The following is a 22,538-nucleotide window of genomic DNA, read 5'->3' as shown; positions in this document are numbered from 1 at the left end:
AGCCAATCACAGAGTATGTTGTTTAACAGTCAATCGGTTTGAAACGGCGAAGCAAGCGTTTTCTAACTGACGGAGTAACTTGGGACACGAGAGTGTGGTGGCCTGCATATCAATATAAAACAGGTAAATATGTCCGCACCGTTTGGCCTGCTGCACATCTGTTATCTGTGTAAGGTCGGGTACGTTATCTCATAGTTATATGTTACTCCTAGAAACTGTAAAACAGCACTAACGCCACTTGCTCCAATGAGTTGTGTATTTCTTCAGCTTTGCGGCTTAAAAGGAAGCGTGTGTCTCTCATTTGTAATGTTATGTTGACTTACGTTAGCTAGATATTCGTTTATGCGTGTGTTTACCAGAAACAGCGTACGTTAACCGTAGAGAAGGTTACACTAGCATATATTGTCGAGCTGTTTCAGTCTGATGTGTTGTATGATGATTTAAATACTTTGTTTAGTGTGTTTAACAAACAATACTTGTAAGAATTTACATTTTGCCTGCCAAACCACTGGCAAATATGTTGTAAAATGTTATAATTCATTTGTTTTGTCTAGATGTCCTCAGACGAAGAGGAACCGACCAGTCCTGTTCTGCCCAAGGACTCTGATCAGGGCAGCCCTGTCTCCTCTGATCTTCAGGTAACTAAAGAAAAACAGTATGCACTCTTCATATCTGTCAGATCTGAATTATAACATCGTCTAGCACATCTTCACAGTGAAGTCGGTTTTGGCAAGCAGCACATGCAATCAGACACGTTTTAAACATGTAGTTTCAATCAACAATTCAAATTTGGAAGTGAAAACAAAGGTAGGCATGCCAGAAATGTATATTTGAACTGACAAATGAAATGGATGTTTGCAACAGGCAGTTTGAGTTCTAACTTTAACATTCACTTCCCAGTAAGTGATTTGGAGCTGACTATTTTTTTGTTTATGGATCAACAGGATGAGTATGAGGAGCTGCTCCGCTATGCTGTTGTCACCCCTAAGCTTGACAGACTCACCAGTGCTCACCTGCAGCAGCGGAGCACCTCACAACTGTCTGCAGAGGGTCGGACTCAGAGAAAAGAGGACACAACATCACTGGGCCCAGCAGGTATTTTGGTATTTTATCTCTGTTGTATGCAAGACGCACACATATACACACACACACATGTGTAGTGTACATCCACAGAAAGATGATGAAACTGAAATGTCAATGACATAATCTGAACCAATAAACTTAATCGAGAGACTGCCCTCAGGAACCTATAGGTCACTTAGTGGTTGAACTCTTAATTTACCATGTGCCTGGACATACTCAGAGCAGATAAGACTCTTGACCCTCAAACCATTAAGGTTGAGTCTACCATGTTTTATGACCGCACCTTTCAGATTTGTACGAGCAGCTATATTCCTGAGGGACACAGAGACATATCCAATTGTTAATAAACAACTTAAAGAAACTTATACTTGATATTCTAGTCCTAGTCTTATAGTCCTTGTATTTTATATATAAATATTTTTAGTATACCTCAGAGTAACAAGCTCACTTTATTTGTAAACCATTCACAAATGAACTGTCCCTTAACCTCCCATCTGCCCATCAGAACCTTTAGGTGAAACAATACAATTTCCAAATGTAAATGAGTTTGATGTTTTTAGGCAAAATACATTTAAGTCAGGTAATAAAATAATCTTAGATAGAAATATCTTAGACCTCAAGATCTAGATTTAATTTAAATTAGAACCAATATAAAATGTCCTCACAATCTTCCCTGGTGCTTCTCAAACTAACTAATAATAGGTCCCTGTACACCATGAGAAGAACTCCGTAGCAATCCTGAGATTAAGATTTACTTGATTAATATGCAATTTTAAAGTTTTCCCTATTTTTCCAAAATTGGGTGGCGTCCTAAATTGAATCTTATGTCAAATTCTGTTAGTTAAGCTAATGGTGTTGTATCGCGGAAGCTGAGTACCATGATTATTTTATGTTAATTGATGGATTTATGATTCATAATTTTGCTATTAATAATCTTTACATATTTTGAAATTAATTAATTATTACTTATTAAAACTGCTACAAGCAACGACGCTACACACTTTTCATGATAAGCCTTTTTGACAGAAACACAACTTGAGTCCTTCCAGAGACTGCCCTCATCAAATGATCAGCTGTCAAAAGAGATTTGGAATCACAACATGGAAAAATGTAGTGTGTGTTTATCAGCCTCATATTTTCAGCTTGTAAACCAGTCTCGTCGAGATGCATATGATACGAGTCTGTCAGATTGTATGCCCTATCTCTTTCCCCTACGATACCCACATCTTAAACAGTCCATCAGCCCCACCACACACACACACACAGCTGCAGCTGTCACTGGAGGGTTTAGTGCTTTAACTGCCATGGAGTAGTGCACAGGGATGTGGAAAGCAGACGGCCGTTGGTAATGATCTCCTGGCTCTCTGCCCGTACTGCTCTTTAGATTGAAGGCTTTCTCGTCCCTCTGCAGGATTTAATTAAGATATTGACATAAATGCATTCCTCGACGAGGAGCCGCGCTTGTCTTATTCAGCATTGTCGCCATCACCTTTTCTGTTCTTAAACTATCTTTTGTTTTACTTTTACCTTTCATTTTACTCACTTATTCCAGGTAAAAATGTATTCGAGCAACATTTCCTTTAAGATCTATTCACCATTGTGCCATCTCTCTCTGTATTCTGTCAGATACTACCACTGAAGCTAAAGATGGGAGGCCGTCCAGCAGGAGTGTGAGATCATCACAGGTCTCCCCCTTGATTGTTGAGCCCTCCACACGTTTAAGAGCCTCTCATGGTAAATTTAATTCAAAATACAAAGAAACAAAATGGTTAGGTTGCTCTGATATCTAACAGTATATTGTATTTCTCTTGATATCAAATGAGCTGAGGAATACAGAGACCACCCAGCTGATATGCTTTCCTGTTTTCTTGTGACATTGTTTCTGCGTGTGTTCCTTTTCTCTTTGCGTTCTAGCTGAGGAGATGGCAGGTCAGTCATCTGGCAGGGTGTCAATGCTCTCCAAGACTCCCTCAGACAGGTTACAGGCAGTGTCGGAGAGGTCTAGGCCAAGCAGCCCACACCCACTGGAGTCCGATGTGACAGAGATGTTTATCTCGGAGGAAAACATAAGCAAGATGGAGAACATTCTGGACATGTGGAGCAACAACCTGAAGGTTAATCTGCTTCCTTATACTGTAGAACTGTCCTTTCACAATTAATCAATCAATCAATTATATGACTCTTTTTGACTGCCTGCTTAAGACCTGACCATAGATAATGTTGTATGGCTATATGTAGGGCTCAGCAGTTAGAAGCAAGCTGGCAGGTTTGTGCTCGATAAATGCAAGATAGTTTTACATAAGTGGACAAATCTGTGGTACAAAGTCAACAGAGCATTACTTGAGCCTTTGAAGAGCAATCTAAAAGGTCAATTCTGCTGTTTCTAACACACTTACTGCACATCATTTGCAAAACCTTAAATAGTCCATGGTGTAAAATACTCAAATTTAACTGACTGATATATATATATATAATGATTAGTAACGCATACTTTACATGTACGAGCAACTGAAATCTGCATAGGTTTATTTTGACATTTCCCATTCTCATGCAATTAAACAGTTAGACTGAGATGGATTAAATGTAGGAAATACTCGGGACAATATACATGGCGGAGGAACAGGTCAGGGATTTAAAGAGAATGTAAAGTCACAGGAAGGCTTATTGAAAAGGATGACAGCTCTTCTCTTCATGGAACCAGTGACCTTTTTATTATGTTTCCCAGTGGAATGATTTTGGAGGAGGTGAGTGGCTGGACATGGTTGTCCTTTCTGCCCTTTTCCTCTAATATTGTACACCTCATTCTTGGAGGGGCAGATGACAACCAATCACCTGCTTATAAGCAGTGTTGAGACTCTTTCTCTTCTTTTACCTTCCAAATAAGCTATATATGTTTACATTTGTAGATGTTGGTTGTCATTGACCCTGTAGGAATTTAGCTTGGTTCACAAATAAACCTCTAAAGCCAAATTTACACTATAATTCTACATGAGGTTGTTGTGGAGGCTGCATATGGTAGCCCAATTGTAGACCTCTGAAACCCTCAGGCACACCTGTTCGTCTAATTTAAAAAATAACTGAAGATATGTGTACATATGTCCATATTTACCAAAGCAGTGTAATTAACACATTGTGACTGTCCCGCCCTCTATTTGTTAATTAGTCAAATGTGCTGACTGAGCTCAGGAAGTGGAAGCTGGCTTTCATGGAGCAACACAAGCTGGAGATGAGGAAAGAGAGGGAGAGGTATGCAGCCCAGACAGCTGACCTGAGGTCAGAGCTAGACAGCCTGAAGGGGCTGCTGCACACCTACGAGACTTCCAACCAGAGAAAAGATGAGGTGACTACGTTTGTATTTATTTGCTGTCTCCTTTACATAATGTGCTGGTAGGTTGGACATGGATTAAATACCAGACTGAGATTTAATTTCCAGTCATTTTCATTATTGTGAAATTTTAGTGTAGGACTGGGTGGGCTTAATCCATGTCTAAGCTATCTCTCTATCTAATGCTCATTTGTGCATTCTGATCCTCATTCTTATGTGCATTTAGAACCTGAAAGGAAAAATATGAGGAACGTCTTTGTCTGCTTTTTAGATTGACAAGCGTATTGTGTGACGTGTTCTTCCGCAGGTGATTGTGAACCTGAGCCAGGTGTTGGACAGACAAAAAGAAAAGCTTGAAAAAATGAGGGCCTTCACCCACTGGAGAATCCAGCACACTGAGGCCAAAGAGATGGTAAACTGATGGCATTGTGGTGTTTCCTATTTACAGTGGGAGATGGAGTCCTCACAGGCTATTGTATAGATTGGAAAGATTTAGATTTAGCTTTCTTGAGAGGCTAAACTGCATAGTCCTTTTAATGCAAGGAGCATATTTACACAACCCTTTACCCATCATCAGTATTTGCTTATTAAAGTAGTGTGTGTTGAGATAAACATCACATGAGCATCACATGTAATTATCTCATTTATAACCCTCTTATGATCGTCTTTGAATCATCAGTTCGCCCTTTAACTAAGGCTGTTGTCTGTGGTGTTGGTCAATCTCATAGTATAATTTATGTTTGTTTTGTTTTTTGGAAATGGATGTGAAATTACTGGTTGTGAATGTTTCTAAACATTGCTATATTACAGTCGGTGCAGTTTAATGGTTTATGCAAATAATCACTCTGCATGAGTTACCGACCCATACATCACAAAGTCACTGCACGCTGAACACATATATCCCCTCTTACAAAATGTGCATGTGGGTAATGTTATCAGTGCACTGGTGATCTTTTTATACCATAATGCTTATCAAACTAGCAAGTGCATTTTTTTATATTTACAAAATAGCTGTGCCATTTGTTTAAAATGTAAATTTAGTGGATGACTCCAAAATTGTCCAAACCCCTCACACAGAGAAAATGTACTGCACCTGCACAAGAATGATCAAGGGTGTAATTACTTCCTTGTGAATATTTTCATGGTCTTGTGGTTCCCTGCTAGGCTCGTGCTGCTCAGGTCGCACGGCAGCACTACAACCTGCAGCTGAAGAAGAAGGTGTGGTTAGGCTGGCAGTCTCTGATCCAGAAACACTGGAAGGTCAAGGTGGAGCGGGCTTGCCGTGCAAGGGCTGAAGAGGTCTGCACCCGTCTGTCTGCAGAGTATGAGGCCAAGCTGGCAGAGGTAAACAAGCAAGTGAAGGACCTGCATATAAACAGTGTGTGTATGCTGGTGCTGCATTGCTGAATTCATACTAACATGTCTAATAAATGTAGTGAATACATAGAATTTGAACATTTTGGTGAATAACGGCCACACCACTCTTGATTAATAGATTAAGAATTCAAAGGTTAAATAGGAAAAACGGTTGTTGTTGGTGTAACAAATATATATCAAGAGTGCAACACAAAGGCGTAAGAATCTAAGGAGGGGAATAAACATGTATTTTTGTCAGAATTATATAAACTGATAAATGAATTATTTCTGTCTCCACAGCACTGTGAGGCTATAGAGAAGGCCCAGGCAGAGGTTCAGAGACTGCGACTAGAGCGAGAGCGCTATGAAGAATCTATGAAGAAAGCCTTCATGAGGGGCGTGTGTGCTCTCAACATGGAGGCTCTCGGCATGTTTAACTCTACGGAGGGACGGCCAGGGCAACCTTCAGTTCATCATCAGCATGGTCTGTAATAGAATAGCCACGCAAAGCTTTTTACACAACCTGCACATTAAAGGTGCACTGTTATCCTTATCACAAGCCTTATAACTACATAAATAGACGCCTGTTCTATACAACAAAGCATAAAAGCATTGCTAGCCTTGCCCCTGCTGTATTGATTCAACACAACAATCAAGACAGGAACTAACAAACAAAAGAAAGAAACACCATTTCTCCAATAGAGTGCAGGCGTGTGCTATTGACTATTTTGTAGATTTATGAATGAGTAGAGTGGAGGGTGGTCTTTGTTCTTCTTGAAGTCATTCACTGGTTCATCTAATGGGGGGATGATTCAGTGGAGTGCTAACTGAGGCATACTTTGCACAGGTTATAACCTTGATGTGGTGCTGAAAGATTAGATGGAAAAGTTCAATAGCCCTTTGCAACATTAATTAAATCATGTAATTACTGTTATATAGTATGTTAGCACTATGGGAAATGGGTTAAGGGCTTGGACTAATACAGGATATTTGAGTATACAACTAATATGACTAAAAAGGAATGTCCAATAGTAGTACTTGCCCTAAAAACTCAAAGCGTTACATGATTATCAGGATACATTCCTATTGACGCCAGCAAAGGAAAGATTTATGGTTTCATGCTGTTAATACCGAATTCACACCCTGCCATCAGCATGTTGTCAGGATCATTCCTGACAACATGCATTCGGTCTGTTCTGTTGTTCTCTGTGCTATTGTTGGTGAGCACATGGCTACTGAAGCTGGATCTCACTGCTTTTAGTTTGTGCAAATGAACCCTAACGTGGTCTTCTGCTCATCCATCTGCTTTCAGGTTTAATGAGTCTTGCAACCTGAAATGTGTTTCATTATGTGGCTGTCAAACTGGGGCTGGGCTGCTAGTTGAATACTCGTTTGCTACTCTTTTTGCCAACCAGACTAACACAAAATACATTTATATGAAGTGCTATTTAGCCTTTTTAAGTATATGTACTGATGAGAGTTATGCATACTTCATGTTCAGTCTCCTTTTAATTTCCTAAAGCAGGTTTTGACATTGGATATTTTGTTTGAAAATTGTTCTCTTAACATATCTTCAAACAAGTGAAAGAGGATACAAGTATTAACATTCTGGCAGATATATAACATTGCCATGTTTCAATCATTAGTACTGAGAGCTGTGAAGTGAAATTGTTCAATCAAAAGGAAATGTAAGATGGGTAGGCTTTGTATTCACAGTGTACTGGTCATCAAGGTTTCCAAATCAGTTCAATAGGAAAGATTCATCATATTTGTGAACTCCAGTCCAACATTTAGCACTAAAATTAGTGATTTTCTGTAATAACAAACTTGTATCAAGAAAATATTGTGTTATATTGTGAGTCTGACTAAATTCATAAATGTCTTTCTTTTTGTAGATATTCTGCCTCCCCAGGATGAGTCTGGCTCTGCTACATTGGCTCAACTTCAACCATATCCCGTCTCTTCCACACAGTTTAGTCCAGTCCACTTTGACCACCCGGACCCTTCACACAGCCAAGTAGAGGATACGGTGAGAGGAGGACAATTTGTAATGAAACCATACATTTATTCACACACCATAGTTCTTCTATACCATTGTTTGATTTCCATCTCAAATCTCAGATTGGATCAATCAACCCATCAGTCTTTCACATAAAAAATCATTGAATATGCTGTTGTATTTGCATAATGTTCTTTATCTTTTATTTAGAATTTTTCTTTGTTGTTACTTTAAATCAACTTTTCTTGTAGATTCCACTAAAACGGAAACATGCATATACAGTAGTGGTGTTACAGTTGTGTTTGTAATTCCTTTTTCCTCAGATGGGCTCAGGTGCCTCTGTGTCTAGGGCAGAAGTGATCCCTCCCACTACTGTAGTGCACAGCTCCCTCCCACTTGGGGGCACTGCAAGTTCCCACAAACAGGTTTGCATTATACAGGCTGATCGGTTGACTATGGCACACGTCATTACAAGTAATGATAATGTTCACCTTCACAACTGCCATGTGCAACTACGACTGTAACTACATCATTGATGAAATGGTTATCAACACAGATTGACTCAAGTTTAGTACAAAAGAAGTCTCTACGACAGTAATCACATTCATATATGACGCAATAATATTTGCTGTTTCAGGTGAGCGGTCGCGTCATCACAGCCAGTCAACAAAAACCCTCAAAGACTGTAACGGCTCGCATCACTGCACGCACTGACGTCGGTAAGGCTGCACGCAGCAGCCTCCAGGTGATGGGTGTGGCTCCGCCCATGAGCTCTGTGATTGTTGAACGCCATCATCCTGTCACACAGGTATGGGACAGAATGCATTACTACCTACGTGTTATCATGTGTCTACCTTTAGTTATGTAAAGCTGGAAAAACCATGATGAACATTTTCTTCTGTTTCTCTTTCGTTCTTTCAGCTCACTATCGGTCAGGCAACGGCTTCTAAGTTTCCTCGCTCCTCCCAACCGGTCCAAAGCTCCACCGGAGGCAGAAGCTCCTTCAGAACACACACCACCACGTGCCATGTACACTCCATCAAAGTAGTTGACTAACCACACACTTGTATCTCACAGAAAGTGTTGCTCAACAAATATATGCAACTATCCAAGAAACAGTTACCGTGGCACTAGTTTCAAGTCCATTTCATTTTGAAATCTTGGAGTGACTCTTTTTTTTTTTTCAGCTTCTTTAAATAAATGTGCAGGATTTCTTGAGCAATTGGATTTTTCTCATGAAAGTGCTTCATAGACACAGGTAAACGTACAAGTAACTGTTTTTGATTATTACCAGCTGGAGTTTAGAGTTTATAATTACTTATTTCTATGAAATGATGTTTTAACAGAATAGTTTCACCTGTGCATGATTTTAAAATTGCGAGTATTTATTTTATCGTTTTTTTTCTATTGAGTGCAACCGTCCAAAACCACAGGTTGATTGTTTTAATAAACCAAAGCCATATATTACTGATCAAAATAAATTATTTTAACTTCCTGTACAAATCAGTAGTTCAAAATGATGTAAACATTTTGTCAGTCCATATGTTGCAGTGTTCATCCTCATGAAATGCTGCAGCTCTTGCTGCTGGAATTGTCTGCCTCCATCCGAATCGCATCTGGAAGACAAATTTACAATTTCCACAATAACATTTTGACACATATCCCCAGGCAGCACACCTATATGGTTATAGATGCCTCAGTATATTTGTTTGGAAACAAATTGTTCACTGAATGTACCTGCAGCTTTCTTGTTCCCTGTGAGGATGAGGCCCTGGTAGAGCTCTCTAGCGGGGCTCTTCTGAGCCAACTCCTCCCCGTGGAGCCAAATCAGCAGCATCCTGTTCCCGTGCTCTTGATAGCTCTGCTGACCTGTGGACAAACACACACACACACAGCACTGTACATCCAGGAAAACAATTCAACTAGCCTCTGTGCATTGGAAGATAAAATAGAATGAATAAAGCTATCCAAGGATATTCCTTTCATTGCAACATTTTCCTCATTAATTTGTGGATTTTAATCCATAACATTTTGGCTACAAGTAGCTCATGTTTTACATTTTCAGAGAGTTGCCAAATGCACAGTCAAAAGTCTGTCCAGGCAGTGTGAGTCATGGCACCTGTCCATTGCTCCTCGATGGCCGACACTTGCTCCTTTGAGAAGCCCCAGTGTTCTGCAAGTCTTTTCCAGTCTCCTGCTTTCAGAAGCTTGTACGCCAGGTGCCAGGCCATGGAACGGATCTGCTTGGTCTCGTTGCGGTGGTCGAGTTTAAACGTGAGCGGATTCTCGCTGTGAATGCTCTCATTAAGTTCTGGGTTTGCCTGAAAGGGCAATTAAATTATGTAAAGGCCACAAGCCTCAGAGTCAGAGAGCACAGGGGTATTTGGAGAGATTAATAGAAAGACACACACATGATCAGCAATATGAATGCCAGAGTTAAACATTTTTTTTATAATAACAGAATAGGAAAGGATTCAGACAAACTCTTTATTATTAAATTAATGATAAATTGCCTGTCAAATGCTTCTGGGTTGAGAGCCCTTTTTTTTTTACTTGGGATGCTTTAATAGTATTAGAGGGGATTCAACTAATCTAGATTTTGACGTTGGGAAATTAATCATTTGTGATGAATGTAATTATTGATTTCAAGGCCTCAAGAATGGATTGTGGCACACATGAAAACAGTAAAAGTTTCAAGTTTCATTTCAGCATCTCTCACCATCCTCCAGGTGTAGTATCTTTCTGCTTTGATGATCATGTCCACAATAATCACCTCGTCTGCCCTGACTGCCACGCCCAGAGCCGTCTTATCCTGCTACTCCGAATCCAACATGTACAACAAAATACAAAAACTTAAATCACTGTAAGGTATCAGATTTATAATTAATTTCTTACAGTTTCAATGTATCATGATGCTGTTTATGTCTTAAATTAATCATGTATTTTTTTGCCCTGTGGATGGTTTAACTGTTGGATTTTGGCCATGATTTAGATGTGAAAAAGGTGTGCAAGAACTTAAGTTAACTCCAGAAATAGTGTTTGTTAGAATTCTTACCCTGTCCTGGAGGGTCAGATCCACCCTGGCTTTAAGAAGCATTTCCACAACTTCTATTCTGGCCAGCTCTGCAGCAAGATGCATAGCAGTCTGGGACCTCTAACAGTTCATAGCATAGGACAGGACAACACAATGCAGAAATTATTTTCTCTATTTATTTTCTCATATATAGTTTGACTTAAATCTCAATTGACTAGGGACTAGCACACCTTATCAGCGATATTAATGTTGCAGCCAGCCGTCAGTAGAGAATGGATGACAGGGATGTGACTGTTCTTCACTGCCAGGTGGATAGGAGCCTCGAGGTGCTGAGAGCAAAAATATTCTGTTACACAACGTGAGCCTAAAAAATGAACTGTTAGTTTAGGAGCAAATATGTGAAACCACAGTGATATGCATCCAGGCCGAGTGTCAGCAGCACAGCTGATGTGTGCATCATCTGTGTTACCTAGAAACTTTACTGAGAGAGTGTACTACTGCCACCTAGCTTGTGTTTGCTTACCTGATTCTGGAAGTCCGTCTGGGCTTTGTAATCTAAGAGGAGTTGGACAAGAGACGTGTCTCCTCTTTCCGAAACTGGATGGAGAACGCTGCATTTGGCCTTCAAGAGAGGGAGATACTACTTTAAGTACAAAAACATTATTTACCACATCAACTATAAGATAAACCAAATGAAATATTTTTACACTAATACATTATCAACCACAGGGCACAAAGTCAGCGATTTTAATATTAAGATACAACTTAATTTATTCTGAGGAAAATTACTGTGCAGCAGTTGCATTACAAAATAGGAAGAGCTTAAATATGATTAGTGCAAATATAAAAGTCTAAGATAACAATAAGGTGCAAATACAATATATATATATAGATATATATATATCTATATATACAGTATCTCAGGTTAACAATCAAGATCAGTCCAGGTGGGGTATGCATGTTCAATATCTGAAGTATAAGAAGTGTGCCAGTTAAAGTCAGAATAGTGGCCTATTGTACCGTTGTAAGGATGTTGGGATCACAGCCAGCCTCCAGCAGGATCAGGACACATTCTTCATGGCTTTTTTCTGAAGCCTGGTACAGAGCTGTCTCACCGTCCTGCAAGACAAAAAAGAAATCTAAAAATATAGTAGTGGTGCTAGATAACAAACAGACACAGAAAAATGGTTGTCAGGTGGACCACAATTTAATTAAATGTGTCTTGCTATACTCACAAAATGTAAACAATGTGTTCAGGCCTATAACCAATTAGGAATCAGAAATGAACCACCCTTGAAACATGAACACATCTGTAACTTCATAGCCCAAACATTTTTTAAATTTGTTTATGCTGAAGTCTTCTTAACATTTTAAATGATTTATTAACAAGTAATAACTCCGTCATCGTTATTCAGATGATATCCATCATTAAACTCCAATCCCAGTTGGAAGAATCTTTGTCCAGAAACACCAAGTAAATGTTATCAAGTATGTACCAGTCCGAACTGAAGTTCAAGCCAGAACACAGTTTGTTGTGATATAACAGTAGCCAGTACATGTTTGATACATCTTAATTAATCCAAAGTGGAGCCACCATCCAGCAGTGGATTAGCCACTGAGCACACACTGTCACAAAGATAGAGATGATGTTTACGTTGATTGTGTACCATATTGACTTCATCCCGTGTATCAAATCTCTGCAGCAGCGATTGTACGGCATTTGAGTGGCCGTTGCTGGCAGCTAAGTGCAGGGGAGTGTCCCCGCTCTGGCAGAAGGGAGGGAGGGAAACAACTGGCATCAAAGAGTGTTGAGCGTACTTGAAGTTGCAACACACAAATGTGCAGTCGGACACATGTGAGCATAAATGGCACACAAACCAAAAACATAAACAAGTCCACACACACCGTGTTGGCCTTCATAGTGGCCATCTCGTATGGCTCAATCAGCATATCCATCATTTCAACACATCCATGCTCTGCCGCCAATGCAAATGCCCTTTGTCCTGACTGAAGAAAAGAATTGATGTACAAACGTTTACTTCTTGTACTTTGGTCGTCCTAAATAACGTATCAATAGTGAATTATATGGTTGATTCATGAAAAATGGGTGTCAAGTAGATACCTGGTCATCTTTGTCTAGTTCTTTCATCTGCAAGTCATTCACTATATACTCCACAATGTCAGTGTGGTTGTTGATAGCAGCGCAGTGCATGATGTTCAGTCCTTCCTGAGATGGAAAAAAGCAAGTTAATGTTTAATCAAGCAGTGTGCATTAGGAAACAGAGGGATGTATCACATGATGGACAAGAGCATCTGATCTAGACAAGCATACAAATGTTTGGATTATAATCCATTATAATGGAAATGAATTGCATTAGGGGGAGTATCCAAGTATTTTTCTCCATCACTTACTGAGAAAAAGTAGAACAAAAATCGTCCTGTTTCTTTACCTCGTTCTCAACCTTCTGTTCAGCCCCGGACTGCACTAATAATTTCAGGATGTCCAAACTGCCAAACCAGGCAGCCAAATGAATGGGTGCCACACCGTACTGTCAGACGCAACACAACAACAACATGGGAAGAAGTATTACATGAGCAATTGTCAGTGGCTCAAGTTTTCAGATGCAGGTAATTGAAACCCTCTCACCTTGTCCCTTTGGTCCACCTTGACTCTCCGCTGTAGAAGAAGCTCCACAGCTTCTTTGTTTTTGCCGGCTACTGCATAGTGAAGGGCAGTCCTGTTATCCTGAGTCAAACAACGTCATCAGTATATTTTCAATTAAATATAGTTTTTTCCAAGATCCAAGAAAAGACCAGCCTTTCAATCTGTTTGTGTGGTATTATACATTGCAGCATACTGAGATGCAGATAGAGGGTTTGTCTATTTAGACCCACCACATTCTTTGCATTGGCGTTCAGCCCTCTTGCAAGCGTCTTCATGGTCACAACATCATTCGTCTTAGCTGCTTCCATAAACTGCTTCTCTGCGTCAAGCACTGCACAAAACAGCAGACAGGAATGCTTTGCATATGGGTTTTTATATGTAATATACAGAACAGCATGTTCTAGGCTTGATACACAACCAGATGATGTGTGAGGAATATCTAATGGTATCTGAGTTTCATGTGCAGTGGTGAAGATTGCTTTGGTTTCAGCCTTGTGCAAATAGTGTGTTTCTTGTGAAGAAATAGGGCATACAGTCAGTCCACTATGAATAACTAATCATTAACTCCAGCTTCAACAATTATAAACTCAAAGGCTCAGTCTTGAACAAGAGAAGCTTTCTTCAAAATATTACTCCGAGATCATAATCCTCTTTAGATTCTGTTTATTTATTTTCCACCTTTACTAAATTTGTTGTATTTGCATACTCACACATCTCTTTGTTGTCGAAGCTGTTATCCGTCTCTGTTTCGGACTGCTTGTTCGTTATGAAGTCAGTAAAAACCCCCACTGTCTCCTCTCTCATCCACTTCCGAGGGTCCAGATTTTCTGTCTTAGGTTGATGCTTCTTGATCATCGCCTTCACAGCCAAAGCTCTTCTCTCCATTGGGAAGTCGCTTAAATTACCTCTTTACGTGACCGAGGCGGATTTGGTGAAATTTAATTACCAGTCCGATGTGTGCACCGAAAGTAAACCAAACCAGATACCTGAGGAAACGGATCCCACAGAAAAGGAAAACAATCCTGTGCAGTTCCCGTCTCCAAATAGACAACAACAAGCCTTGAAGTGGAGTTCTACTCCTGCTATTCTCTCGACGCCGCGGGGCTGATCCGTGTTTGCTTTACCGGCTCACACCCTTGAGAGACTGCTGATGATAACAGACTATTTACCAAGTCACACTTCACCTGTGTTACACGACTAGTATCGGGCATGACTGTGGCTTCATGTATATCATGTTGTGCAATGTTTACACAAGATTTACATGAAGCTCTAATAGAAGTTTAACTTGTTTGTAGAGGGATGTTTCACTAGTTACACTTGCTCTTTAAGAGCAATGTTTCACATTCACACCCGAGGCAAGTCTTCTGCTGCTGGTCACTGTGTGCAGCATGTGTTTTTAGAGCAGCAACAACAACACAGTGTTAACCCTACTGGAAACCATTTCTTCAGTAAGCCAACCCTTTTGGTTAAAAGCGAGATTAGTAGAGAATAATAATAATAATAATAAACTGTGGAAATGCCACCACCCAAAGTGAAATTTCAGCAGAAAAGTAATTTATTTCTTATATAACTTTGATATACACGATAGAATGCTTCTCTTATCTTCATTATTAGACATACACAGTATTATCATTGGAAAACACAATAAATACAACTGTAAATTACTGCAAATATCTGAATAAAATAACTTCATGAAGATAAATTAAAAAACTCACACAGGCACCTCAGTGTCTAATAAATACTCCTATCATCCAGTACGCATAGTCAAATAAAAACATTATCTTCAGTGAGTAACAGAAACAAGAAATAAAACTGGCATACAAATATAAATTACAGATTTCTGAAGAGTTTTTTTATATGGCTTTGTGTGCAATTTAAAACTGCTCAGTGGAGCGGGAGGGGAGAGGTGTTTTCCATTTCCTGAAGAAAACTTTCTCAGTTCCTCCAGACGAGGATGGACGTTCTTCGTGCACGACGGTCACCGGAAGAACTTGTCAATGGTGTTGCGATAACCGAGGCATTTAGCCTTTTTAGAAGGCGGAGAGGAAGGCGAGTCCCGTCTGAAAGTCATTAAAAAGACTACTTTACCTACAGTACTGGGGAATATTAAGAGACAACATGCAGCAACAGTCTGTAATCAAGCTGTCTCACCTTTTGGTTTTGCCTTTAATTGCTTGCATTGGCAGGAGACGGCTTCTGTCTGTGAACAGAAACAGACTCTCATGAACATAGAGAGAAAAAAAACACTCTCTGACGATAACAATGACATCTACCAAGGAGGTGCACAATTGCAGCACCTCTTCAGGGATATAAAGAATGCAATTTCTGAGGCAGGCTTGTTTAAGAGGAAACTGGGGTGCAGTTCATTGTAGAAAATGAATAGGTGAGAAAGTGATTCAGCCATTTCCAAAAGCAGGGCAAACGAAGCCCCACTGGCTGAAATGAGATGTCTTTTCTCAGCAGGAATCGATACAAACTTCTCACACAATGTCACTGTCACTAGATAACACCGACATCCTCGCAAATAGACATTCCTTCTGTTAACTCCAAATATGTCATACAGCCACAGTTCATAGGCGTTACTAGCAGGGTTGTATCCGTCCAACGCACAGATTAGATCCACATAGGAAACACTGACATGACCGTACCTGGAACCCTGAAGTACACAGGGTCAAAATGCTCAGAGTGGCTAAAATCAATATTTTTATAACAATAACAATTTAAACGTGAAAGGGGTCTCTCTCTTTAGAGATGTATCACCTGAACCTGAACTTCACAACTGATTCCAAGGGGCCAAACTAAATTTAGTACACACACTCACCTATGGCCTTGCTATTCATCACTGAAGGTGGATTCATGGGCGATGATGTCTGCCCCCCCAGCTCATGTAGGACCTCCTGGTTCAGGCAGAGGTCAACGTGGTGGTTGAAGATAGTGAGGTCATCACTGTCCTGGGTCAGCTGACATACTGGGCAGATGAGGACGGGGCCTCTATCACGACATGGCTGAGGCTGTCCCGAGGTGACCGTTCTATTGTCGCCATTGATCAACAAAACCGCTTGAGGAGAATCGTTTTCCAAGTTGTGCTGGTCTTCTTGAGGATCAACTCTGTTCGACTCAAACTCTTCACATTCCTTCTGGCCATTCTCTAGGTCCAGGTCTGACTCTGTGTCAGAAATTGTGCATTGGCTTGGATTTCTAGAGGCACCACTGAGACACCGGTCTATGTGTCTGTTGAAGACATTCAAATCAGTGGTCTCCACCTGCCGGAAACACACCGGACAGGTGAGGCTCTCCGACACTGTGCCGCCACAGCCTGATGTGGATGCGTGGGCCTCTACGGGGGAAACAAAGTCCTTCTGAGAGGGATCTGAGGCTGTACAGTCACTCTTGTGCGCTTCTGTTGAGGACTCTACACCCTTTTCAGCACACGGGCCAGTGGAAGCAACCACAGAAGCATTCTCCCCATGTACTTCCTTTTGTGTGCTTGCATTCGCTGCCTGGATTTGCAGTCGTTTGGCATGAGCCCTTTGGAAGAAAGACTGTTTGGGTTCCTCACTAGTCTGAACCGCCTCGAACCCCCTCTGCTTACTCCCCCAGGGCACTTCATCTTGTCTATTGCACTCCTGCGCAAGCGGAAGACAAGCAAGGGGCCCAGTTTGGATGGATTGATTGGAGAGATTATTTTTCTCACTCTTTTGATTCATTCCGTGGGAAGAGCCACTAGACTCTGTCTTGCCTGGCTTTAGAAAGCCAACGATGCTCCTCTGCAGGGGCTTTTTATCATCCGAACTGACAAAGGCGGATATTCTTACACCTACGAGCAGAAAAACAAACCATGGAGAGACAACTTCAAAATAAATGCCAACTGTGTTATTATGTTCACATGCAGTGTGTCACGGATCATTTAGATTTATTTCAAGATGGTTAGAATAATTGATATGTAAGTTATATTGCTGTATCTAATTACCCATGAGTCTCAATCTGAGAGGCTGGGGGCTTCCATTGTCGATTTCCGTTTTCAGTAGGTCCTTAGCAACAGCAAAGATCTCATCCACTGTAGCAACAGCATACGACAGCGTCAGCGCCCTGCTTTTTACCTCAAAGTTCACGTTCTTAAGCTTCAGTGTTACCGTTTTACCCTGAAGGAAAACGAAGGCAATACACAGTTGAATTCATATCAGGGAAAACAGTTAAGGTCATTTCTGTCTGCTGTCAAACAACCTCTTAATTATAAACATAATCAATGACACTGTGTGGAAAGGCCATACACAACAAACAGATATCTGTGTACTCTGTCATATCACTTGTCAGAATGCATTTTGTGAGTAAAACGCCACAAAGCGCTTTCATAGTAATGTGATCATCTCTCCAAGGCTGATAGTAACCCTGTCTCCTTAATGGCCCTCCATTTCCTGCAGCTATCAAGGCCACATCAGGGACCCGGCAGGGGGGTGATGGTCGTGCCAAGCCAACCAGACCTTTCTCTATCGATTCGAAAAGGAATGAACAGGTTGAGGTAATTGTATGAGATTCTGTCTGGAGTAAGGGGGATTCTAGGGAGGCCAAGAATACGTTTTTCTAATATTACCCTTTTCTCTCGATCCTTTTTGTGGTGTCTATTTGTGTGCAAATATCCCCAGTGCTTGCTTTATTTAGCTTCTATTTGCTCAGTCTGAGCCAATCAAAGGGAGTGTTAAGGCAAGATCCACCCACGCAATGTCTCAGCAGTATACAGTGTAACCCCATGTGTCGTTGATGTCACGACAGGTAACCAAATATGTCTTCAAGGCAGCCCACTTGTTCATAAGATATGCACAAAGGTATAGTCATGGGTATAGGTTTTCTACCTTTAGACCTTCTTTCTTCATGTCTTCTGCTAAGTCTTCACAGAGCTCCCTGCAAAAGGACAACTGCTCCTCAACATTACTCAGTTCTTTGAATGTCCTGTAAAGATTAAGATGGGACAAAGAGGAGATGAGGGAGAAATAAGAGGATGGACACACAAAAAAACAATTCAGCTGTGTGATTGTCACTTTATGCTTCATTAAAACCATACCTTTCTGTGCTCATGCTTTTCCTTTCTTCGTGCCTGTATAAAAGCAAAGACAGTGAGCATTATCTCCTCTCTCTGAACTCGATTATTTTATTTCTTAATTAGTTCAGTTGAGTTTTATTAAACAGATAGTGAAGTACCTAGGTATACATGTGGAGCCCAGACCCAAGGAAACCTGCATGAGATGATGCCAGGCTGTCTCCGAGAACAACAACGACAGCAGCTCCATCTGCTGGCCAAGATGAGAACAGCTGCTGACGCCAAGAGCGTTCAGCATCTTCTCACTCACTTTCCCGATGCCAGACACCTGGAAAGGATACACAAACACATGTTTTACAGTCTTTAAATATTGATGATTTACTTTCAAACATCTTTCCTCTATCTGCAGAACATCATTAGTCACTTTACACCCCATCTGTCAGCCTTTAATAATACAAAAACACATGACCGCATTCTAACATCTTTCCATAATTATTCACCAACTCCACTCTAAGACTCTCTGTACACGGTTTAGTTTGAGAAATGTGTACCGTACTTTGCGGACTGGGAGATTCTGGACAAAGTCCATGACTGCCTCTCTGGTGGAGGGGAGTCTGTATTGGCCGTTGGGCTTGTTCTTGTCACTGCACACCTTGGCAAGCATCGTGTTTGGAGCAATTCCTAGAAGAGTGAGTAGCATGATTGAATAGTGTGTTTTATAGAACGGCTGGTAAAACATACACACAAAATGTGAAAGGAAGTATGTTATTATTATTGTTGAGCAGTTTGTTTTTGCAATGAATGAATTATACTATTATATAATAGTGGCGTTTCTGGTTTTATTCAGAAAGTGGGGAAGAAAGAGAGGGAAGACAACAAATATGTCAGAAGAGTGAAACATTTAACTTTTGCTGAATACTTGTTCTGCTGTCAAACTCAAACGTAAAATGTTTAATAAAAGCAAGACACACACGAAAAGGGATGGTGTTTTATTAATCCCTTCAGAATAGTTTTTACCTGCACTGGCAGTCAGCGTGGTCTTCTGCTCAATGCGGAAGCGCATCTCTCTCACGGCCTCCTCAACGGACGTACCAAACACCTCGAAGGCACTACCAGCAGCACCGACACCTTCAGAGTCCAACAGGCACAGAGAGGTGCTCGGGCTGTCCTCAAACAGGAGCGGAGAGAGGTCTTTTTCCTCTGGCACTGCCACCGGGGGAAGCTCAATCTGCTCTTCACCTTTACAGAAAAGAAATGACTTCTCACAATAGCCTGATGGATTCATAGTGTATGAAACTTTGATCGTGTAACAGTGTTCCCTGTCATATTATGTATACAGCAAATGTGGCAAAAGTTGCAGGAAGAAAACATAACAATCCATCACAGCGTGTTCTACATTTCTGTATAATTAAGTCCTGCCTGTAGCGTCGCTGCTGGTGCGGAAGCGATGTGTACGTGAGGATTCTGGCCAGCTCCGTCTCTGTTCCAGGTGGTCTGTAAAATCCAGATAGGCTTCATCCAGGCTCATTGGCTGGAAGTGAGGGTCATAGTCTGCAAAAACCTCCCGGATCTAACAGAGTGATACAAATTCATGAGCACCTGTTGGTTTAAGAAAGGGCCACAACACAGTTGCATAGCATTTGTTTTCATGCAAGTTACAAGACCTATTCATCTCTTTGTGTGTGTGTGCTTTGCCGTCAATCTTACCTCTTTACTCACAGCTCTGTATTTAGCAAAGTTGGTTGGAACAATAACTAAGTTGGGGCAGAGTTTCTTTGCAATGAACCCAGGCATGGCAGCTCGAACCCCATACTTCCTGGCATGGTAGTTAGATGTTGACTGCAAGAGAAAGGGTGAGATCCAAATAAAACATTTCAAATTTGTCTTGAAGTCATAAAACATTGGCACTGGTTTAAACAGCCATAATTTCTAATATTACCGTAAAGTACAGTTCAATGAATTCACAATTGTAGGTATTTAGTAATATATAAAATACACATATGAAGACTCATTCCTCTTCTGTGATTTGTAAAAATGTAGTTTTGCTGCATTATACTGTGAGGAATCGTGGTTAGGAGATTTACAATGATGTGCTCCAGTATGTCATAAATATTTAATTGTTTCAAGAAACTGTGTACATTTGTTACATTTTGTAACACACCAGCATGCTCATGGATCCTACAGCCATGGGCTCGTCCTTCAGCTCAGGACAGTCTCTCATCTCCACAGCAGCGTAGAAAGCATCCATGTCCACATGCACAATCACACGGCTGAGATCACGACTCTTTTCAAGCTCGGCGCACATCCTCTCCACCTACAAAGAGATTTAATGAAAAACACTTGAGTCGTGTGATATTTAGAACGTAGCCTTTTCATTTCATAGCACATAAAATTTGTTTTTGAATGACCTGATGCCAACCATACCCAGATACATCCATGTCTTACCTGAGCTTGTGCTTTCTTCAACTGCTGTTCTGTGATCTGGGCCTTTTGTAGCATCATCTTCTCAATGCGGTGGTTCACCTGCTGCTCTCTCTTCACCTCATTCTCATAAAACCTCGATCCCTGCAGGGAAACGACAAGGGCAACCAAGAGTTACAGATTCTGGAGCACATCTATAATGAAAAGCTACGATAGCAATATCTATTTTTAGGAGTGTATGTGATGACACAGGGGATATGGGACTTTCACACAAGGCTGGATACAGACAGTAAAACTGGGGCTCACATTTCATATTGTCCACAGCAGCTGTAGAGCCTCGTCCTTTCCAACACATCAGTATACGATTCCTATGTATGGGAGATTCTTGGTATGCCAAGAATACTAACAGAACAAGTCTATTTAAGTTATTAGTTTATACCTTGGATGACTCCATGATGATTTTGTTGATCTTGTCCCTGTCAAGACCCTCCATGCCAGCCTTGTTGTCATTGAGGGCCATCCTGGAGAGGAAGCCCTCTCCTTTGGTGGATGAAACCCCATTCTCCATCCTGTAGAATGGATCCTGAATGGGAAAACAGTCGGTTTTTGGGGCAACTCTGAACTCTGTTCTAAAGTTAGTTGATAAACCTGTAAGATTTCGTAGCTGTGTATTCCATTATGTGTGAGCCTTTTCTATCTAAATCAGAGTATCAACAGTAAGTCAGATACGAACTGTTTCACTCTGCACGGGATCAATCAAATTGAATCAAAATCGCTCAGCTGTCCAACGGTTATGTCTGTACATGTTTTGAAAACGAAGACGGTTTGGGCGGAACTTCCGCGTACACGCGTCATCACCGGAATGGGCGGGACTTAGCCTAAATAAATGATTCAGTAATGAGAACCTTTACGAGATCACCTATTACTACTACGTTAACATAAAAGGTCTCCACACATTCTATGATATGGTCTAGTCCCAGAAAGCCACATTGAACAAACATAAAAACAAAAGCTACTGTTCAGCTTGGAGGGAAAGAGTCACAGCACAGCGTATTGTTATTACAAAGTACAATTTATCTTACAGATGTTATTTGAAACAAATAATACAGGTTCCATTATGTGCTTCCTTTCAGGCTGTAGACAATGATGGTGGATGTTTACCCCGTGGACCAGATAAAATGTCCTTTTAGATTTTATGTCTAAAATTAGTTTTCAGTTTTTCTAAAAGTAGTCAAACAAAGCATGTGTAAACTGCTGTTAGAGTAGCCTTAACATAGTTTGAAACACGTCGATGTATACCACAGACAAAGTCAGATAATACGAAACAAAATCCCGAAAGTTGTCTTGCTGATCAATTCACTTACACCCATCAAAATTAAAGACAATCAATGGAAGATTTCAAGTTAGCCAAAATAAAACGTATACTTCCGTTTTTTTTAACTAAACTCCTTAAACGACTTTCCTCTCATGTGTATTCACGAAGGAATTTACAATATATGGGAGGAATCTCCCTCGTCAAAGAAAATAATTCTGCCCCCACTGTCCAATTGATTTTGTTACGGTTTATGTTGCAATGCAATCCCTTTGACAAAAAAAGCATGGCTTTTAATTTGAAGGATA

At 40.7% G+C, this 22,538-nt stretch overlaps 3 protein-coding genes across 4 annotated transcripts; 1 reads left to right on the top strand and 2 right to left on the bottom strand.

Moving 5' to 3' along the window:
* Positions 1–45: 45 nt before the first annotated feature.
* poc5 (POC5 centriolar protein homolog (Chlamydomonas)) lies at positions 46–8,829 on the top strand. Its single transcript, XM_079161812.1, has 13 exons — positions 46–123; positions 555–638; positions 945–1,095; positions 2,710–2,817; positions 2,998–3,197; positions 4,247–4,423; positions 4,716–4,820; positions 5,573–5,752; positions 6,065–6,248; positions 7,660–7,793; positions 8,087–8,188; positions 8,401–8,571; positions 8,685–8,829. The coding sequence occupies exons 2-13, from the start codon at positions 555–557 to the stop codon at positions 8,817–8,819; spliced, it is 1,731 nt and encodes a 576-aa protein (XP_079017938.1). The 5' UTR covers positions 46–123; the 3' UTR covers positions 8,820–8,829.
* Positions 8,830–9,249: 420 nt separating this feature from the next.
* On the bottom strand, positions 9,250–14,501 carry ankdd1b (ankyrin repeat and death domain containing 1B). 2 transcript variants are annotated; one of them, XM_079161814.1, is made up of 15 exons: positions 14,173–14,501; positions 13,693–13,793; positions 13,445–13,543; positions 13,248–13,346; positions 12,920–13,024; positions 12,703–12,804; positions 12,465–12,563; positions 11,818–11,916; positions 11,321–11,419; positions 11,028–11,126; positions 10,819–10,917; positions 10,483–10,578; positions 9,883–10,084; positions 9,501–9,632; positions 9,250–9,379 (listed from the first exon to the last, which is right to left on the bottom strand). In XM_079161814.1, the coding sequence occupies exons 1-15, from the start codon at positions 14,345–14,347 to the stop codon at positions 9,324–9,326; spliced, it is 1,662 nt and encodes a 553-aa protein (XP_079017940.1). In that variant the 5' UTR covers positions 14,348–14,501; the 3' UTR covers positions 9,250–9,323. The 2 variants fall into 2 exon arrangements, with proteins under 2 accessions (XP_079017940.1, XP_079017941.1); XM_079161815.1 differs by lacking the exon at positions 12,465–12,563.
* A 558-nt stretch (positions 14,502–15,059) lies between these two features.
* On the bottom strand, positions 15,060–21,493 carry polk (polymerase (DNA directed) kappa). Its single transcript, XM_079161971.1, has 14 exons — positions 21,358–21,493; positions 20,943–21,062; positions 20,659–20,811; positions 20,205–20,336; positions 19,917–20,067; positions 19,515–19,736; positions 19,054–19,178; positions 18,659–18,825; positions 18,522–18,554; positions 18,313–18,409; positions 17,433–17,604; positions 16,284–17,279; positions 15,614–15,662; positions 15,060–15,522 (listed from the first exon to the last, which is right to left on the bottom strand). The coding sequence occupies exons 1-14, from the start codon at positions 21,484–21,486 to the stop codon at positions 15,441–15,443; spliced, it is 2,628 nt and encodes an 875-aa protein (XP_079018097.1). The 5' UTR covers positions 21,487–21,493; the 3' UTR covers positions 15,060–15,440.
* Between the last annotated feature and the right edge of the window lie 1,045 nt (positions 21,494–22,538).

The sequence above is a fragment of the Pholis gunnellus genome (assembly GCF_910591455.1).
Source record: "Pholis gunnellus genome assembly, chromosome: 6".
Lineage (NCBI taxonomy): Eukaryota > Metazoa > Chordata > Actinopteri > Perciformes > Pholidae > Pholis > Pholis gunnellus.
This window is presented reverse-complemented; position numbering and strand designations above follow the sequence as displayed.